The 21,527-nt window shown below is 38.0% G+C and overlaps 1 protein-coding gene across 1 annotated transcript in view; it reads right to left on the bottom strand.

Annotated features, from left to right (window-relative positions):
- Nucleotides 1-13,762: 13,762 nt before the first annotated feature.
- Nucleotides 13,763-21,527, bottom strand: part of serp (chitin deacetylase-like protein serp) — a 71,286-nt gene continuing 63,521 nt past the window's right edge. The window contains exon 5 of the mRNA XM_065227943.1: nt 13,763-15,614. Coding sequence (XP_065084015.1) covers nt 14,786-15,614 — 829 coding nt within the window. The 3' untranslated portion in view covers nt 13,763-14,785. The remainder of the gene's footprint in view (nt 15,615-21,527) is intronic.

Below are 21,527 nucleotides of genomic sequence, written 5' to 3'. Positions count from 1 at the left end.
ATTAATTTTGGTATCCATGACAGATATGTATTTCGACTACAGCAAAAAAAGGGGTTATCTTCCATTTAATTCCACTTAATTAATTTTGGTATTCTTGACAGATAAAACTTCTTTAGTGGGAATGACACTGATGAAGACTGCACATTGTAGTCGAAATACGTATCTGTCATGGATACCAAAATTAATTAAGTGGAATTAAATGGAAGATAACCCTTTTTTGGTGTTTTATTTAGCATTCCACTAACAACCCAATTTCGTTACTGCATCCAGATATTAAATGACTCATGCTTTATACTTTGTGACCAACTGGATTTTTTTTAAATGGTTGAAAAATCTAACCATATTTAACTATATTGTGGTCATTTCAATAAAAGTTAAGAATATTCTTATGCCCTAACAAATTACGTTACGAAGAATGCGAAACCCACCGCTTTATCTCGGCGGGTTTTCAACCAATCGCTCTGATTTTCAGTGAGTGACTAGTTCTTCGTTGAAACTACTCACTTGCAAAAAATCAGACCGACTCGTTAAAAACCCGCCGAGAAAAACCGGTGCAACATTCTATAAGCACAAGTTTAACACGGTGCCATTTGTAAACCGAGAACTGTCTTTTGCAAATATAATCAGGAATAGTTGTTCTTTATGCTACTTGAGTATTGCTGAATTAAAAAAAAAGAAAAACTTTTCTTGTTCGCAAATGCTAAGAAAGAGACTTTTGCCATACTGAGCAAGTGAGTTTTTAATGTAAAAATGAAAATAAATATCGTACATGCTAAAAAAATAGAACGATAACAAATATCGCATCAGCGACTCATCCTGTCTAATGGCAACCAATTTGAAATTTCCAAAATCAATTACATAATCACTAAGATATGGCGAATGGAAACCAGCGTCAACGAGAGATTTCTAAGAAAACGGTTGAAAGGGAGTTTTTTTCAAGTATTTTGGACAGTGATGATAAAGATAATATCTTCTGCACTCAAAGTAGCTGAAACTCGAGGCAACGTTAAAAGATTAACCAACTGGCCGCATGAATTTGAATGTTGACCTGACAACATTCTCTTGATCAAGGACGCTGAGCTTCGATGTCAACATTAAATTTTGTTTTTGTTCATTCATAGATGCATGTTCATTAGACTGGCCCACATTTAAATGGAGGAAATTTTTTATCAATTTTTTCAACGGGCTAACCTCTAGATTTGTGCCATTAGGTGAGAAAATCACTCTCTGAAAATGTCAGCTCACTCGGATGTAACACTAGCAGGCGCTTTTGATTTAAAATTTATAAGGAAATATTGGTTGAAATGTATGGAGAAATAATATCCCTTCACTTTTTCGTGCATATAACTGGTTCAGTAAGCTCGATTAAGCTCAGAATTTTAGCACACATAGTTTGAACAATAAGGATCAACTTTGCTCAACGCAGCATCACGATTCCAGTTAGCATTATGGAGATATTAATTAATTAAGTGCATTCTGCTCGTATATTGCAACAAAATACAGGCAGCTTATGGAATTTTTGGCCAAATAAAACAAAGAATAACTAGTGCACAACACGGTTTTTTAAAGGCCATTCAACCACCACAAACCTTTTGGAATTTGTGGACTTCGTATTAAATGCAATGGACAGAGGTAATCAAGTAGAAGCTCAATATACAGACTTCAGCAAAGCGTTTGACAGAATTGATATCCCAATGCTGATTTTTAAATTAGAAAAAAAATGGGAATTGAGATGGAGCTCCTCAACGAGAAAACATCTAAGCTCGCACCTAGGTCCCATTCTTTTTATTTTGTACATTAATGACGTCCCTCTTATTTAAAAAAATATCAGGGTGCTTATATACGCTGATGACATGAAGTTTTTTTTAGAAATAGAAAGCGATAACAATATAAATGTGTTTCAGAATGAAATACATGTTTTTTTTACAGATGGTGTAGTAAAAGTTTATTGAAACTAAATATTAAAAAATGTAATCTTATAACGTTCAGTAGAAAACTAAACAAACAAAATCTTTGTATTACATTAAGTAATGAAAATGTCCAAAAATGTGAAAATGTAAGAGATTTAGGTGTTATTCTAGATTCTAAATTGACATTTGTGGACCATTATAACACAATAATACATAGAGCAGGCAATATGCTTAATTTTATAAAACTTTTCGGTATCCACTTCCTTATCCTTATTACCGGTATCCACTTTAAAGATCCTTATACAATAAAATAACTTTACGTTGCTTATGTGAGGTCAATTTTAGAATATTGTAGCGTTGTTTGGTCACCCTATATGAAAAGACATGAAGAACGAATAGAGTCAATCTAAAAGCAATTTTTATTATATGCACTACATAAGTTAGGTTGGACGGCTTTTCCTCTCCCGTCATATGAAGCACATTGCTTGCTGATCAGCATTCAAACATAGAAAGAACGTCGGGATTACGCAAAGATTCTTTATTAAACAATATCATTTCGCAGCGCATTGACTCAGCTGATCTATTGTCAAGGTTAAATTTGTATGCACCTTCCCGACAATTACGCAATCGACAGTTGTTCGCAGTAGATCGCCATCGGACCAATTACGCTAAATTTGGACCTGTAAATCAGATGATGACTGTTTATAATCATCATTGTGAAATGATTGACCTGAATATGCCCTCAACAGAATTATAAATATATTTCAGAACCCTGAACATAAGTCCTAATGTTAATATGTAGTCTACGATTTGATTTATTGACGAATAAATAAATAAATAAATGTATCAACTAAAAATAAAAGTTCATATTTTCAACAGGCCAACATCCAGGCTCGTATCATTTGGTGCGATAACCACTATCTGAATGTTTCTGCTCTTTTTGAAGTTACACAGGCTGGCGCTTTAGGTTTAATGTTTATACAGAATATTTGGTTGAAATTTTCTCATTCAAAAGCAAATATCTCAATAAAACTGATTGGATTCATGATGCAATCTTCAGCAAAGTTGTTACTCATAGTTTGAACTACAAGTTTTGAATATCTGAAACTTTTTTTTTATGGTCGATAGGGCGAAGGACTGTCATTTTTTCATGTTATTTATCCAAATACCCCATACAAAATTCAAACTAAAAGCGCCAGTTGATCCTACAACCAAATGACCTAAAACTCCCATAAAATAGTTTTCTCACCTAAAGGCACAAATCTAGAGGTTGGCCTTTGGCAAATTAGAACTTTTATTATTGTGGGCCAGTCTAATGTTCATTATCGCCTGTGTTGTTGTCATATCAATAATCATAATCGTCTTGGTAGAGATGACTTTGAGTATCAAATGCAAAATGTTTTTTTTTATGTTATACAAATATAACGTTATAACGTTATAACATGTGATGTGGTTTTTCACCCTTGGATCGAAGAATGATTATAGCCTTCTTTCAAATTGATCGTGGTATTAGATAATATTCAAAATAATAATTTTTCCAAAATGAATTTGATTTTATGTTGCTCGAAACTCAAGCGTATTCGTCGCTTCTCGCGCAACATTTGAAAACGGCACAAAAGCTTATGTAAACAAAAGTTGTAAGGCCATTTACACTCCAACCGAAGGAGGCAAGATAAAAATATACATTGAGCTTGAACACATTTCAAGACGATGAACCTAAACAGGAAGGAAATATACCAATGGATTTGCAATTAAAGATCCAGCTTGACAAATTGGCCTGTGATCATATTGACAAAGGGTTGGAGTTTGGCAACCTCTGATATAGTTTCAAAAACTCGATCATCCCATTGCACTCGTCGTGGATCAACAAACCGAACTATAGCATTTTGAGTGCATGTCTTGAGTATATTTCACACTTAATGGTGCTAAGCTTGTTAGGTAACACAACTTGATTGATGGCATTGAGATATTTGTGATTCCCTAGCCAGGAATCACAAATATCTCAAAATGAGAATTGTAAAATGAGCCAAATGATAACGCATTGTCAGTAACTTCATGGATTTTTTCATGGAAATTCTCCGTCTGGAATAGTGGTGGAGGTACTAGGACAATTTATTTATTAAAAAATAAAGATACGATTGGCATATAATTTTTATATGTCAATCTATAGCTTTAAAACTCTTTTTTTGTTTCGTCCTACAGTAATAGGAACACTGTTCCAATAGTTGTGGTAGTTGCTAACTTTGGTTCTTATGGATTCCACTATAAAAGGAACGCTCCCGCAACTATGGAAGCGGTCAAAATCTTAAGGAAAATTTATTGTTTTCTGTCATTTTTAGCTAATTTGAAGTTTCAAGTATGCATATCTACTTTGTTTTAGGAGAGCTACCTATGAAACATAAATTTATCTGGTTTTTCACCAATGGTCAGGCATAAACCCACACCGCAAGGTACACCACTATTACTGGAGCACCTCATCCACACAGTTAAAATAAAATCAAATTTTTACCTAGAGGATTTGTACTTAAGGGGGTTAGATTTTGAGTCTTTAGTGGGAATGACACTGATGAAGACTGCACATTGTAGTCGAAATACGTATCTGTCTTGATGATGATAGTGGTATACAACTCATTGTAGTAGGAAACTAGTCCGATAGCGGTGGGATCTCCTCACTGTTGAATTTGATCAAGCTTAATAACTTCTGATTGAATAGTGGCTCTCACCCCAGCAGGCCTGGGTTCAATCCTAGTTGGCGCCGCTGGGATTTTCTGGGAAGTAAAGCCGTTGGACCCCGGTCTATGAGTTGATATAGGTCGATAGGTAGGGTTCACGTGTAGGAGCTACCTCCCTGGCGTTGGTAGCATTGGTACTCAGTACGGAAAACAAGATCGACGGAAAACAAAATCGACGGAAAATAAGTCAAGAAAAAAAGTTCTGATTGTCATCAGCAAGTCGCTGCACAGTGGGCAAAAATTGACAAAACCGCGACTAAATTGAATATCTCGGCTGCCAAACGGTTTCAGTCAACATGTTATACATATTCTCAAATGAAAACTCTGCTGAATCGATTAGTGGTGGTCTCATTGGCCGGAGACTTTTGCGTACCTAGATAGAGGGCCGGGATCAAACCGAGCTTCCGGTAAAGTAGAAAATGCCAATATCTATCGACATAATTTTACACATTACTTAACGTATATTACTGGAAATTGATAGTACTAAGTATAATGGTGTAAAGACACTCTATACGCTCTCAGGAAAATTCTACTGGCCAAAAAGAAGATCCGGAACGACCGGTAAAGTGGCCACATTATAAAAAAATGTCTTAGAACCCTATGATTTTTTCTTTGTTGTTCAGAATCAAGAGATCAAAGCGTATTTAACTTGGAATACATATTTTGGAATAAAGTGGCCATATCCTGGTTCTCCGGATAATCTGGATTGACCGATAAAGTGGCCACATTATAAAAATTGTCCTAGAACCTTGCGATTTTTTCTATGTTTGTTCAGAATCATGAGATCAAAGCGAATTTAATAAAGAACATAAACTTTGAGGTAAAGTGGCCACATGCTCTGAAAAATCGGGATTGACGTAGAAGTTGTCACAGCATGTAAACAGTCCTGCAAAACCACGATCTTTTTTCTTAATAATCTTGTTCATATTCAAATAATTGAAACTAACAGGGACAGTTAAGAATCTCTTTCCAACAACTTGGTCAGATAACGAACCATCCAACAGGGGAGAAGAGCCTGCCCTTTATCAACAAAATTTTAGCAACAGGTAGTTGAAATGTGCACTCTCCCCATCCAAATGGCTTCAATTGGTCCCTCCTCATCCCTAATTTTTGATATATAGTAATATGTAATAAAATAATACGTTAATTGAATCAGAAGCATAACGTCTACAAAAATATCGTTATACAATTAGATCGTTGACCATCTGTTGCTAAACTCGAGTCCTAAATGTATAACTATTTTTTTATGAAATACGTAACTGTCTTGGATACCAAAATTAAATAAATGGAATTAAATGAAAGACAACTATTTTTTGCAGTATTATTTAAACATTCCGCTAACAAGCAAATAACATTACTTCATTACTTCCGCCTTATGTTTTTGTGCACGCTTCTCAGCATTTCAAGATAAAAATAGGTAGTATCCTAACATTTACATAACATAATCATTTAAATACATATACAAAAGTGAAGGGAGGGTCCAACAGGGCACCCGATTGAAGCGATTTGGACGGGGAGAGTGGGAATGCCAACTCCCTGTTGATATCATTTCGTGGATAAAGGGCGGGTTCCCCACTCATTAAGGCATCTTCCTGATTGGAGGCTCGTCTTTTTGACCAATTGTGCGATCATGTTGCTAGAAGGAGATTCTTTATTGTTTAGTAGATGCGTTTAGGCGATTTTGCCTATCGATCCACCCAATCCGTTTTTGGCCCTTCATTCAGTGACATGTTGAGGACAATCAGAGGTTTTTTAGCTTGATCAAGACAAACATAAAAGAGAGCCCACTGCTATCGGACTTAGTTTCCAATGGGTGGTAAACCACTATCATGCATCATCACAGCATGATGCTTCTCAGCATTTCAAGATCTGTCTCCTCAAAAGTACATGTTGAAAGTGTGCACTTCCGCAGATGACCGTGCATTGCATTAAATTTTCGATAGCACTTGAACACTATTTGTATTTGTTTACTGGGCACTTGAACAATTTATAATTCCGAAGAAACTCGACATATTTGCACAAAGAAATTAAAAAAAAACCCGAAGTTATCCACCTATGGTGTGATCAGACCCTTCTTACTTATTCAAGTTTATTTATTTTATTGTCATTATCAGTGACCAAGCTCCCACCCCCGTGTCATCCAGTGACGCTACGCCACTGCCTGGGGGTACCCGGAATATATCCGGGTGTAGTCTATTTGGTGAGGCTACCAATCACGTTATCATCGTATTTTAATGTGATTTAATGGGTTTTAATTCAATTCATATTCAAGCAACTTCCCCGGGGTACCCGGAACATGTCCAAGTGTGTCCAAAGTGGTCTGGAACACTTAACACGACTTGCATTGAACTTATTTTTGAATTCTGTAGTAATTTGATGTGTCGCATGATGGTTTTAATACGTTTTCCGTTAAATCCAGCGTGAAGGCCCATATTCACCGGATCTTATTCCGGCCATATCTCCGGAACCGGTTCACCGATTCCAAAACCGTTGAATAGCGTTCAATGGGGGGACCCCAAGACCTATCATTTGGCGCCGAGTTTGTCCAAATCGGTTGAACGGTTGCTGAGAAACGTGAGCGCATTCATTTCGTTACATACACACACACATACACACATACACACATACACACACACACACACACAGACACACACACACACACACACACACACACACACACACACACACACACAGACACACACACACACACACAGACACACACACACACACACACACACACACACACACACACACACACACACACACACAGACACACACACACACACACACACACACACACACACACACACACACACACACACACACACACACATACACACACACACACACACACACACACACACACACACACACACACACACACACACACACACACACACACACACACACACACACACACACACACACACACACACACACACACACACACACACACACACACACACACACACACACACACACACACACACACACACACACACACACACACACACACACACACACACACAGACACACACACACACACACACAGACATGTTCCGATCTCGTTGAGCTGAGTCGAATGGTATATGATGGTTTTGATACGTTTTCCGTTAAATCCAGCGTGAAGGCCCATATTCACCGGATCTTATTCCGGCCATATCTCCGGAACCGGTTCACCGATTCCAAAACCGTTCAATACCGTTCAATGGGACCCCAAGACCTATCATTTGGCGCCGAGTTTGTCCAAATCGGTTGAGCGGTTGCTGAGAAACGTGAGCGCATTCATTTCGTTACATACACACACACATACACACATACACACATACACACATACACACATACACACACACACCCACACACACACACAGACATGTTCCGAGTTGAGCTGAGTCGAATGGTATATGGCACTCGGCCCTCCGGGCCTCGGATCGATAGTCGGTTTTTCAAGTGATATCTATACCCTTCTTTGTAAGAAGGGTAAAAACACAACATCTTCACTGTTACTATTTTTTTTCAAGTAATAGCAGAGCTGCACAGTTTAGCTATTTTATGTAAGGTAGGGGAAATGGATGTAATGTTGGTCTAAGTGTCCCTAATTTGGGCCCATTCATAAATTCAGCAATCGACTAAATTTTCAATAGCGACCAAAATATCCATTAGTACCGTCCCAATGACGCGTTCATCTAGATAAAATTGTTAAATAGCCGATATTTAGCAACCGGCCCAATATTGGATTCATAGGCCAACATTAGAGCCATTTCCCCTACATGTAAATTTAAAGCATATGTATCTAATTGAAAAATGGATTGAGTAGTGTACAATTATATGTCGTATGAATGAAATTTAAAACACTTTAGTAAAATAACATGATTAAGGCTTGAGCTTTGAGATATAACTCATGGGATTCTTATTTATTTCACAGCTATGGATAAACATTTCAAAAGGTCCTACCTGCATTAATCGATTCGTGATAAGAATCTCTTTTATCAAACTAGGGGAAATGGATGTAATGTCGGCCTAAATGCCCCTAATTTGGGCTCATATATAAATTCAGTAATCGACTACATTTTCAATAGCGACCAAAAAATCCATTAGTACCGTCCCAATGACGCGTTTATCTAGATAAAATTGTTAAATAGCAGGTTTTTAGTGACGAACCCAATCTTAGATCCATAGGCCAACATTAGAGCCATTTCCCCTACGTGGTAAAAATAGAGCGAGATCTGCAGTGGTTATCAAAAGAGAATCGATGAAAGCAGATAAGACCGTTTGAAATGTTCATCGAGACCTCTGATCAAGCTATGTCGTCCACTGCGTTTATTGCAATGTTGTTTGTTCAAAGTTTGCAAACAGTTTGATCTTTTTTTTTTCCTCAAATATAGCTGACCAAAACCCATTTTTTTCAAAAGGGGGCTAACTGTCAATGAAGTGAAGTGCATTGGACACGTATTGTATTCGGGTGCATTCGTGCGATGTGAATAAGAATCAGACGAAATACGCGTATCTGTCAAAAGATAAGCAATTATAACGGAATTTAAAGGAAATAAACCAACACACTCAAAGCTCTTCATAAAAATGCTGTTTTTCTATCTTTTTAAATTACATTGAAGGTAATGTACTAAATCATCTGGTTAAATTTTAATGGCAGGATAAGAAGAAGTTTTGGACGCCATAATTGTATAAAACTCTATATTTAATATCATAACTAAGTACACGAAATATGATTCACTGTGTCTGTGGACTATGAGTACTACAGGCCTAGTGAGCGTAAGCAGAGTAGATTACGTTTGTACAATACTTCAGCACGCAGATGCATGTACATATCGTTGATAATAGACGATTGTTGTGTATTAGAGAACGCTTGCGGAAAAAAAAACTACGGTGGTAAACGGATTCGAAACTCAAATATCATTAGTCAAATACATCCGTACATCCTTTGGTCTTGTGCTGAGCATCGTGGAGTCAGATCTGAGCTGTGCGATTCCCTTCGGGCTCGAGGTAGACAATCTAATGTTCCAGTTCGGGATATTTTGGCTAGACGTGATCTGGAGGTTATGAAACTCATATATGTTTACTTTAAGAATACTAACCTTAGATTGTAAGTTTGATTAACCTTGTGTTTAGTTTGTGTATTGTGCGTGTAGTTTTTTTTTATGTTTGTTTTCAAGATGAATAGAAATAAGTTCATGTTTTAGGATTAATTAAATATTTATATAATAAATCATATTTCAAACCTCCTTCTCCCTTTCCCCATCCAAAAAATTGTAAATCTCCATTAACCTCAAGACGACCGCGAGTAATCTGTTCAATTCCTTTAACTCTAGATTTAAGACATTAATCATGTATAATGCAAATGATAACTCGGCTCTGTAAAGTTTATTCGATTGAGCCTGAACAAATAAATTAATATATAAAAAAAATACATCCGTTGACTTTTGTATAATTGACAATGCACCCGTGTACTGAATGGCAATTGTGGGTTCGAATCCGAGTGTACCTCATTAGGCATAAATACGTTAGGCATACGGACATTAGGCATACGGACGTTAGGCATAATGGACGTTAGGCATAAAGTCACTAGGCATATTGGACGTTAGGCATAATATACGTTAGGCATAATGGACGTTAGGCATAAAATACCTTGCTGCTGTGCAACTCTAGAAACCTGTTTCGAGCATGGTAAAAATGCTTAAATTAGGCTAAGCGTTGAATAAAATATGATACAAGTTAAACAAACATAGTTTATTTAATATGCACAATTTGGAATCCATTATTAATCGTATCATAAGTGACGTAGCTACATATTAACTAAGATCCAAGATTAGTAGCGATAGCGGTTAAGTAATCTGGCAATGAAAACTCAGCATAGTTTTGATATAATCTAGAAATAAAAAAAATCACACATTTGTTGTAATATATTCTTACACACATATTGCAATTGTCAAAGAAGAAAAGGTTTTCCTCAAAAAACAGATCATGAAAAAAAGGATAGTGAATTCTGTGATTTTTCATTCAATAACAAAAAAACAGCTAAGGTTGAATAAAATATGATGCCAAAGAACAGCTCATGAAACGAAGAATGGTGAATTCTGTGGTTTTTCATTCAATAACAAAAAACATATCTGCTGCTTCCAGGATTTCCTGCCATTCTTTTCGATACAACGATTCTGTTTTTGTTGCCATCAGAATAAAAATTAGAGGAACCGTCTGCTGATGTGAGGGAGCGATACTTCCATGAACAGTGACGAGTTGCCGAAACAAACAAGGGACTGTGGCAAACGTACCATCCGTAACCCAATACTTTGCCTGTCCAAGACATCGCAAGTTTTCATGAGTTCCAAAAATTATGGCTCTTTCATTATTATCACCGAACTCAGCAATCAATAGACGGTCCCCATTATCATCCTTCTGGAATTCATCGGGTAGATTATGCCTAACGTCCATTATGCCTAACGTCCTTTATGCCCAACGTCCATTAAGCCTATCGTACATTATGCCTAACGTCCGTATGCCTAACGTCGTGTACCCTTCGAATCCCACCGGTGCCCTTAGATTTTTTCGCAAATTTTCTCACACTTACACGTCTCTCATCGATGATATGTGCTTACCTCTCAGTACACTCAAAAAATTCCACACGTTTGATCTAAGTGTTTAAACACTCGATTTTTTAAATGTACAATCACATTTACTTTAAGTGTATTTCACCTTGGTTCAATGTGCTATACACGTTAATTTCTAGTGTTTCAAACTTTGAAATGTTGAAAATCTTTCACTATCAATTCAAGTGTATTGCACATAGAATCACACTTCTGTTCAAAACAGATGGATTTAAAGTGTTTTGCATTTCAATGCGATGTGAATTGCTTGCTCAGAAAGGTAAACATCGAGAACAAGAGTTGTGACTTTATCCTATTAATCCACCTCATATATGAGAACAACCATGGCACAGTGAGATCGAACGAAGACTCCGGCAGCAGCACACCTCAACAGTTCATGATCGAATCCCAAATCAGAACCATTAAAATGATATGTGACAGCTCTGACCTCTGGCAGTTTTGTTTATATATGGTCGATTCATTTTTAGAGTCGGCAAAGTAGAAGTCGATAAAGTAGAATATTGAACTATGATCCGCAAAACTATTGATATCACCATATGAGGCACATAGAAACCAAGTGTGTCACAATTCAAATCCATAGTGTTCAGGCATGATTCATAGCATAAGATTCACACATGAAATGGATTTGTTTCACAATAAGCACAAAATTAAGTGAGAGACACATGATGATGACGTGTAGAATTTTTTGAGTGTATGATCAAACGTTCTTATATATATTATCTCGACGTCCATGGTTCGGTCCCAGTCTGCTCCGTGTTATTATTTTTTTGTCGACATTATTTTTCATGAGGCAAATTCTAACGATTTCTTGTGGCTAAAATTCATAAGTGGTTCTAGTGGAATTCTCACGTTCTTTTGCCTCAGTGTAGCAGTTTGAGGATTTATTTCCGGTGTAACAAAAGGGAGAAAAAGTGGTGAAAAGCTACCCTCAATATCCAAAGTTACACCTATGCACGGTACTGGTAGTTGGTTTTTAGTCTGAAAATATGACATGGTCTTAGTACCATTATGAAGTTGTCAAAATATGTTCGGTAGGAGTTTTTACATTATTGTTTAGTGTGTCAAAAAAGGGGAAAAGTGATGAACAGTTATCCTAGTAAACCAAGTTTACACCCATTTACGGTACTGTTAGCTGGTTTAAATCTTAAAATATAGCATGCCTATGGTCATAGCACCGTTTAAGAAGTGACAAAACGTGTTTTTTAGCAAATTTTTGACAAATTTCTATTGCTGATTATTCATAAAATGTATGAGTCAACTTGTCAAATGAAATGTATGAATGGTCACACATACCGTTTATGCATTCTTATAGGAGCTATGTGGTTTGTCTTATGGAATGTATAAGGCTAATGTTTTGGCAAAACTGTATAATTGAAACATATCAATAAAATAATTAATCTTCGTTTCGTGTACACTGTAACTTGAAAGTACCCATTAATGGGTGAAAAAGTGCCCACTCCGCGGTAAAGTAGATGATCTAATTATCCAAAATTACACCCATGTACGGTACTGGTAATTGGTTTTAGTCTGAAAATATTCCATGTATATGGTCACAGTACCGTTATGGAGGTATTAAAATGACATCTGAAATAGTTACAACCAGGGTTGCTTCCACTCACTTGCCATAAAAAAATATTTTTCGGAACTATGCAATCATTAGATGTTATAATGATATGTTGTACATGTAAGTAACCAGAAGAGGGTGTAAAGTATGTGTTTGATTTATAAAACCTGTCAATTTCGCTTTCAGAGCGTCACAATCTGCGATCTTATGATTCGTGAGCGTTCACTCAGAGTGAGCGCTCACGAGTCGTAAAATCGCTGATTGTGACGCACTTAAAGCAATATTGACAGATTTTATGTGTCATACATATACTGCATGATCTCTTCTTGTAATTTACATGTACAACATATCATTATAACATCTAATGATTGCATAATTCCAAACAACATTTTTTTATAGTAAGTGAGTGGAAGTAACCCTGGTTACAACGTAAACATAATTTTGACCAGCTAGATTTATCAAATACCCCTACGTGCACCGTTCCGATCAAGCTATAGTTATTGCTGAAAGAGTTTATTGTGGTAGTATTCGCAAGCATTTTGTCCATATTGTTGGTTGATCTCTCTCTGCTTTGATTCCCTGCTCCCTAGCATATGCACCTCAGAAAGACTGGTTGGCTGAGACTGGAAAGAGATTGCGCAGCCGGCGAGAGTGAACAACTCTGTGCCTTCGGAGTCGACTGGATCACCTTGGAGGTTCGATTACATTAGCAAAGAAAGAAAATTACTAAACACTTTTTTTGCATCTCTCCCACTCTGCCGCGGCCGGGGGAGGTCTAGTTGGGTGCGTTGCAGGCTGAAGGTATGTAATAGGAAAAATAAATAGAAACATCAAGGGGTTGCGGTATGTGTGTGTGTGCGCGCGCGTTAGGGTGCTCGAGCCAATTCGGTGAAAGGGAAGGGTGATTGTATTTCGAAGTAGTAAATAGATTGAGTCTTAATTTTTATTCAATTTTAATTTATTACTTATTACGATGAGTAAAAGTCCTTTTCGGAAAGGACAAAACGTTCACATCTGTCGTCAAACTTTTTTCAAAACATTTAAGTAATTTTGTTTTTTTTTCCTAACTTCATACCGTCAAAAGTTCTCGTTTTGAGATTGGGTTTTTTTGTATGATTGTTCGTACTTTTTGTAGAACCTGGTTCCGAAGAAATCATTTAAAAAAATGGTTGGCAGTAGATAGTAGTTCAGCTGTCTGTCTGAAAAACACATTTTGAATCACTACCCTATCATTCATAGTCAAGGTGCTAATAAAAAGTGTTTTATTGTTGTCTTTCGCCATTTGTATTATCAAGTAGATCACTTAAAACTACGCAGTTGAACAGTATTTACATTTTACACAAATTAATAAAAATGTATAGTTGGGAGGAGAAAAAGGCAGTAATTAAAATTAAAATGTCGTTTCAAAACATAATTACGTTTAAAAAATATAAACATTTCATTTCATTCAATTACATAAGGATTGCGTTTTTGTCTTTTTTGTTTTTCATAATTAAATTAAATTAAAACGACACAAAAATATCCACAGCATGTTTTTGTTCTCTCAATCTCGTTTCGTTTGGTTGGCGTTCCTTTGTCATGAGATACCGGAGATGTATGGATGTTGCTGTTCCGAGAGATTGATTTGAGAGGGGGTTTCCCACGACGGCACGCCATTGGCCATAGCTTTGTCATTCAATGATGATGATGTTGGTTTATCGCGCGATTCATTCATTTCATTTGACATATGTTCGAACATGTTTCGAACCGCCTTCCGATGGTCCGAGGAGGTTGCAGTTCTTCAAGTCTTTTTTTGTTTCATTCAAGAGAAAAGAGTTGATCTTCATAGTATTGGGGCATACGAGGGGCTAGACGATAGTGTATATACTTGTTGTTGTTTTTAAACACAGTTAATAGTTCAAAGCAGAATGATCATAAAAGGTGAGCTAGAAATTTTCTAAGGAAGTTCAATGACTGGATTTAGAAGAAACCATCACCAGTTGGATCGTTCAACCATGGGTAGTTGTTGGGGCAGCGCACGCAAGTTTGCAGATTGATGGTTTCTCCGGGAACTTCCTTGGAGGTCAGTTTGCAAGAGCTTGGCACCCAACAGGCTGGTTTGCCTTCAACGGAGCATTTCTCCCTCCATGGTTCGAAGTTCTTGACTTCGGAGACTGTACGTGGGTTCTGGATCCACTGGATGACTTGGGTCATGGTGACAAAGTACACATCGTTGTGGTTGGACAGAACTTCATCGATCCAGTACACGAAGGCATCCAGGAATTCGGGGTTGTTTTTCAACCAGGCAGCGTGGAAGTACAGTCCCAGTGGAGCGCGGTTCTGTTCGTAGTGACGATCAAAGTTGTGATTCAGGAAGTTGTAGAACTGATCTCCGGTCAGGATGTTGGAGCAAGAGTCAACCATAGCGCATCCGGGCAGGTATTCGTCGATGCTGGGGTCCTCTCGGCGATCCAGTTCATTCATGACCATTTCCCAGACGGCGTGGGAACGGGTTGGGCAGCTCTGCAGATTACCGTGGCAACGATGGGGCATGCGGAAGTACATGGTGTATGGCCATAGCGGTGGGTTGGACAGCGGAGCAGTGATGGTGGAATCGTACAGGAAGGCTTGCTCTTCCATCATGGTGAACTGGTTGTTACCACCGACACGCAGGTATGGGGCACGGACTCCGACCACGGAGTTGTCTGTCAGGTTGGCGAACTTTTCGATGATGATACGCATACCGGCCATTTCCTTGGCCCAGTCGTCGACGGTGGCGTTGGACCAGAAGCGTTCGTCATCGTTGTGGCTGTAGGCGAGAGAGGAAAAGGGAGGAGTGATATGATTTATATTTTTTCGGCAACATGATCCCTTTCATGCAGAATAGATAGTCAGTATGAGAATTTTTTTTGATTATTATGAAATTTCATTCCCGCAAAAGTGAATCAACTGTTCAAGGTTTGGGACTTTTTCATTTCAGTTTCAGTCAAATTATACAAATTACCCAGACAACCAGAATGCATGTATATCAAAGTTGTTTCTGTGATATACGGACATGTATACCGACAAACAAATCGTATATAATGCACAAAAATGGCTAATACGTACAAAAGTGGAAGCCATCTACGTGCAAATTTGAATTACCATTATAAACGATTTCATTTGACATCATATACGATTTAATCTGTAAAAAACAAATTCAGATCGACAAACATTAAGATTTTATCCGATTTAATTTATACTATTGTACAATACAAAAATGATAAAGCGTATAAAAGTCGGAAAGTTGTATTATATATGATTAAACCTAAACATCATGCAATGATTTTGACTTAATCTGTAGCATTTTACGATTCTATCTGTGTACTGTTGTATAACTTCTGGTTGTCTGGGATGTAATACTTACGTGGACTTGCTAAAATGAAAAGAACAAAAATTGTAAGGTTTGGAAATTTTGTGATGCAGCGTTTCTCATTTTATGTCCAAAGGGTTTAGTTTTTGAATGGGTCGCGAAGGCTTGCAAAATTTGTCATTTCCAATGCAGTAGGGGGTAGGGGAAGTGTACCAGTTATGGTCATTTTTTACACTTCTCACAGAGAAGGGTATACATTTAGGGTGGGTCAACTTAACAACCCTCTTATCCCCACTGCGCTTTCGATCTTTATTGAGGTCGCCAACAACTGTGTCAAATTTGAACTAATTTGATTACGATCTGTATTTGTGGAAAATTTTAAAGTTCGTATGGAAAAATGTTTGGAAAACGGAAGAAAACTGTTCAGTGGCTTTACAAATATTGAAAAATTGCTCAATTTTTACCAAACCTGGAAAATAGATTGGGAATTAACTCTGTGCAGAACAACTTTGTAAATTGATTCTAATTCTGTGCAAAAAGTTATTACCCTTTTATTTGGGCCAAGTGGTCCAAGCATGCCTAGAGGCATATATGTAAGCTTGTAGGTATACGTATTAAAATAATAACTTTTTGCACAGAAGTCGAATCGATTTGCGGTCTTGGAAAAAGATGTTCTGCATAGTTTTCCCAATCTAAGTATCAGGTTTGATCAAACTATAGCAATTTTTGCAATTTGTTCAAAGTTGGCATAGTTATTGGGGACCTCAATACAGATCGAGAGAGCAAAGGGGAACAGGTGGTTGTGATCCGCTATACCATACAAATTCGACCCACCCTAGTATACATACCGCTTGGAAAACTGACTTTCGTTTCAAGGCCCCAAGACCCAAGTGTCATATGCCGTTCGACTCAGCTCGACGAGATCGGAAAATGTCTGTGTGTGTGTCTGTGTGTGTATGAAAGTGTGCGTGTGAAACAAAAAATCTGGACTCATATTTCTCGGCAATCATTTAATGGAATTGTTCGCAACAAACACCAAATGAAAGGTACTATGGTCCCACATTTCTTGAATTTGTCAACTGGTTCCGGAGATATGGTCGGAACATGTTCCGGTTTGTATGGACCATGAGACTTAATCCAACCTGTAACGCGCTATACTCATTATGGGACACCTTAAGTCACATGAGAATTCAAGAAAACAAGATCAATAGTAGTTCAAACGACTACTCAGAATTTCACTGGCCACATCCGAACGTGTTCCGGGTACCCACGAAGGAGTGGCCAGTTTGACAAAAACTTGTAACATTGGCACAACAAGCACCAAATAAAATATATTTTGGCCTCATCGGTTAGCTGATTCCGGAGATACGGCCGGAACATATCCCGGTGAATACGGGTTATGAAACAATAACCGACCTGAAATGCGCCAAATCGATCATGCGAATCACATGAGAATTCGAAAACAAGATCAATGGTTGTTATAACGAGTGCTCTGGACCATATTGGCCACATCTGGACATGTTGTGGGTGTCCCGGGGGACAGGCTCAGTATTTCGGCAATCACTGCACTGAATTGGCAGCCAAACGCCAAACAAAATATACTATGGTCTATGGCTATTGAATATTATTGGGAACTGGTCAACTGGTTCCGGAGACATGACCCAAACGGGTTCCAGTGAGCATGGATCTTGAGACTAAAAACAACCTGAAACATCAAATCACATGATAATTCGATAACCAGATCAATGGCAGTCACACTGAGTTCCCAGGACCACATTAGTCACACTTGGACATGTTCCATGTCCATGACAATTTTCATCATGCGACACTTCAAATCACATGGGAATTCGATAATTATATCAATTGTAGTCATAGTGAGTGGCCTGGACCACATTGGTCAAATCTGGACATGCTCCGGGTGCCCTCGGTGAAGTAACCAGAATCTGATTTGAGTAAAATCTCATGATGCGATGTTTCAAATTTGAAAGAGCGCACCATGGTGGATACATTCAGGTTTTTTTTAACTGACAATATTTAAAGATTAAGACAATCTTGAGAGTGCTTTAATGATCCAGAATAGAGAGGCATAAGGTATAAGATGAGAGCGGACTGGCTGGTTTTGCGCCAAATGAACTGTCAAAACCAGAGCCAATTGAGCAGCGTCTGCCTTGATTACATTGGCAGTGTTGCTAGAAACTGACTAGGCATAGGTTGTCACGGCAGTTTGTTTTCAATCCACTTATTTTTTATGCTAGACCCTCTCTAATGCAGAATATGTTTAATTATCTTACATTTGGCATCTCCATGTAGCAAGTATTTGTACAGTAAAGTTTTGATTTCATCATGGTCGAAATAAAAATCAAATGTCTTATTTGACAAGATTTTCGAGCAGTTTGCATATCTAGGGCTACATCAATATTGACAGTTTTAGTGGATTTTTCTCTTTAGTGGTTGTTTTACCCAAAAAAAAAAAAAATAACGATAGTTTGTGGGGTAATCCCAGGACCACGGTCCAAATTTTCGCGATTTTGCATATTTTGTAGAAATACAATGCGAATACAAAGTGGACACACATAATTTGTTTGTCGATTCCAGTGCGCAAAACAGTCAGATTCATTGAGTCATTTTGATATGAATATGAACTGCCTCTGCCTCATCATTCACTGCCTCGTGAGAGTCTGAATGGTTGAGAGGTAAACGAGTCACTGACAGCCGAGCACTCAGTCAGTAGCTCAGTCAACACGTTTATTCTGCCGTGATGGTACCCAATATTTGTTTTGAATGACTGAGCGTACATTTGCTATGGAAAAAATGACTCAATTACATGCTGTGTGAGCGAAGGCATGCGGTGTGCGTCGCCTGCTCGTGAGTGACTGAATGTTTTTGTTGGCTCTTTCATTGGCTCGTCCTTTACCGTTTGGTACAAACGGTCTGCACAGAGCAATTGAATAGTACAGTGCTTTCACACTTAGCCTAGGCAGTCAATAATTTTACGCTCTGGTCGATTCTAAATCAGTATATTTATGCATCACAATAGTTCTAGACCAGCTAAGCAGATTATGCCTGAATACGGATTTCCGGATAAACTAATGCGATTGGCAATTAAGGCTACGATGGATCGAGTTATTTTTGGGAATATTCTCGAGTCCCTTCGAATTTCGAACCGACTAACGGCTAGGTGACGAGCTTTTGTGTCTTCTGTTTAACATCGCATTGAAAGTTATGATCATAGGAGGTGAGATAGACAAAAGTGTTACTATCTTCATGGAGTCCGAATAGCTTCTTGGCTTCGCCGATGACATAGACATCATGGCATGTAACTTTGAGACAATAGCAGTACCGAATGAAGGGTTCACAAGCGGATTGGTCTTGTTATGGAAGAAGAGAATGTTGAGCTGAGCTCGTGTGTTTTGTGTCATTTCCGGTGCACTGGTGACCGCCGATAATGACACCAGCAGAGAATTTCATAGGCGTATTATGACAGTGACGGAGTGGAATGAAGACAACTTCTAAAAAAATGACAACCTTTCCTTTCGTGAAAGGTAAGGTAAATAAGTTAAACATGTCAACAGAGGAAACGCTCCAGGGCAAGCAACAAACATCTATTGCGACTACGGGAAGAACTAGCTTTCGAGCGCAGTGGTTTCACTGTTCCAAGGGACAACTTAGAATACAAAAATTACGACTAACGAGTGCAGTGAGTGTTCTCTTCGTACCCAAAAGGAGGCGGTGGACGATCAGCTCATTGAAACCGAGAAGGGAAATGGATCGTCACGTTGCTGAAATTGTCAAGAGCACAGAACTTCATCCATGCCCTCAGTAATGTATTGCGGACGTTCTCGACAACTACGCAGTGTTTTTGCAAAACGGATGCCGCATTATAGAGAAAAAGCTTTAATCGGGTGGAAGAAACCCGAATGTTCAACACTAACGATTAGGAGATCTACAAATGCATCTTTAGCAACCAAACCCACTACAGCGATCGACTCCCGGAGATTACTGGTCACACAGTTTTATTAGAATCCTGTTCAACACAATAGTTCTTTTGGCTTTCAACTTAGTGTTCTTTGAGCCCTACCACAGTTATTGAGTGCTGTCTAAGCCTGTACCATTTTTGTACTAGTATATTTAGTATATATTGCGTGGCAAGTACAATTCTCGATGAACATTTCAAATGGTCCTTTCTGCTTTGATCGATTCTCTTCATCGACTTTCTCTTTCCATAACCACTGCTATGCAAATAGATTTTGCGCTAATTCTACCACATAGTTTGATAAAGGAGGTTCTTATCTAGCGTCCAAAACGTCAAATACAACAGGGAAAGGTTTTGCCGCTGAATTATTAACGAAAGAGAAAGTCGATGAAGAGAATCGAAGTCGATACGAAGTCGAGAAGTTTTCCAACCTTACTGAGCTCTTTGTGGTACCTTAAGTTTTTTTGAGCTTTCCTAGACAACTCTGAAGTTCCTTGAGCAACTTTAATGATCGCTAAACTTTTCTGAAGATCGCTGAATCGCTATGAAGTTGATTATATATTAACTTCTCTTATGACCACTTGGGTTCCACTTAGGTTTCCTGGACTTTCTGTACGGCTTTGCCCTAAGCAACTTTGGAATAGTTCGGAAAATTTTACGAAGTTCGCACAAAGAAAAGTTTGCGCGTCGTAGTGAGTATTCGCGAGCTTTTCCATCACTGATGGTCGTAAGGATTCTGAAGTATTTCTGAACATCTTTAGGCTCGTGTAGATTTTCGAGGTTGTCTGAAGTTTGCTAATCTTCCCCGCAGTATCTTGTTTTTATTCTAAAGGTTCGGCAGTACCATGATTTTCATCAAATATGTTCTAATCAACTCTAAGGTATCGATGGGCTTCTTTGAAGTTCTCCTGAATCTATCTGAGGTCCTCCAAGTTTTTTTTTGGTTCCCAAAACTACTCTAATGTTCCCTTAATTTCAGTCAAGATCATGAAATTTCCCTGAAGTTCACTTAACTTTTCCTATGTTCATTTGAGATTCTCTGAGGATAATGCCTTAAGTCTTTCTGAGGTTCCCTTAAATTGATTCTTGATGAACATTTTTGAAATCCCCTTTGGCTTTGAAAAGCCTTCTGAGTTTCTCAGAAACTCACCTAACATCTCCGACATACCCCTGAATTTATGTGAAATTTTCTGAAGGACCCTGATTTTCTATTAGTTTTTTTACTTCTTTAAAGTTCCCCTTATATTTTTTGAAGTTCTACAGACTACCCAAATGTTACCACAGCTTCTATAATATTCGATAAGTAGACGAAGGTTCATGGAATTTTTCGGGAGAATTTTTAACTTCTCTGGAGTTCTTCAGAACATGTTTGACGTAGACTTAACTACTTTGAAGTC

This window comes from Ochlerotatus camptorhynchus, unplaced genomic scaffold (assembly GCF_037179485.1).
Source record: "Ochlerotatus camptorhynchus isolate MF236.1 unplaced genomic scaffold, CSIRO-AGI_Acam_v1.1 ptg000277l, whole genome shotgun sequence".
Classification (NCBI taxonomy): domain Eukaryota; kingdom Metazoa; phylum Arthropoda; class Insecta; order Diptera; family Culicidae; genus Ochlerotatus; species Ochlerotatus camptorhynchus.
The sequence above is the reverse complement of the archived record's forward strand: the minus strand, read 5'-3'. Positions and strand labels throughout refer to the sequence as shown.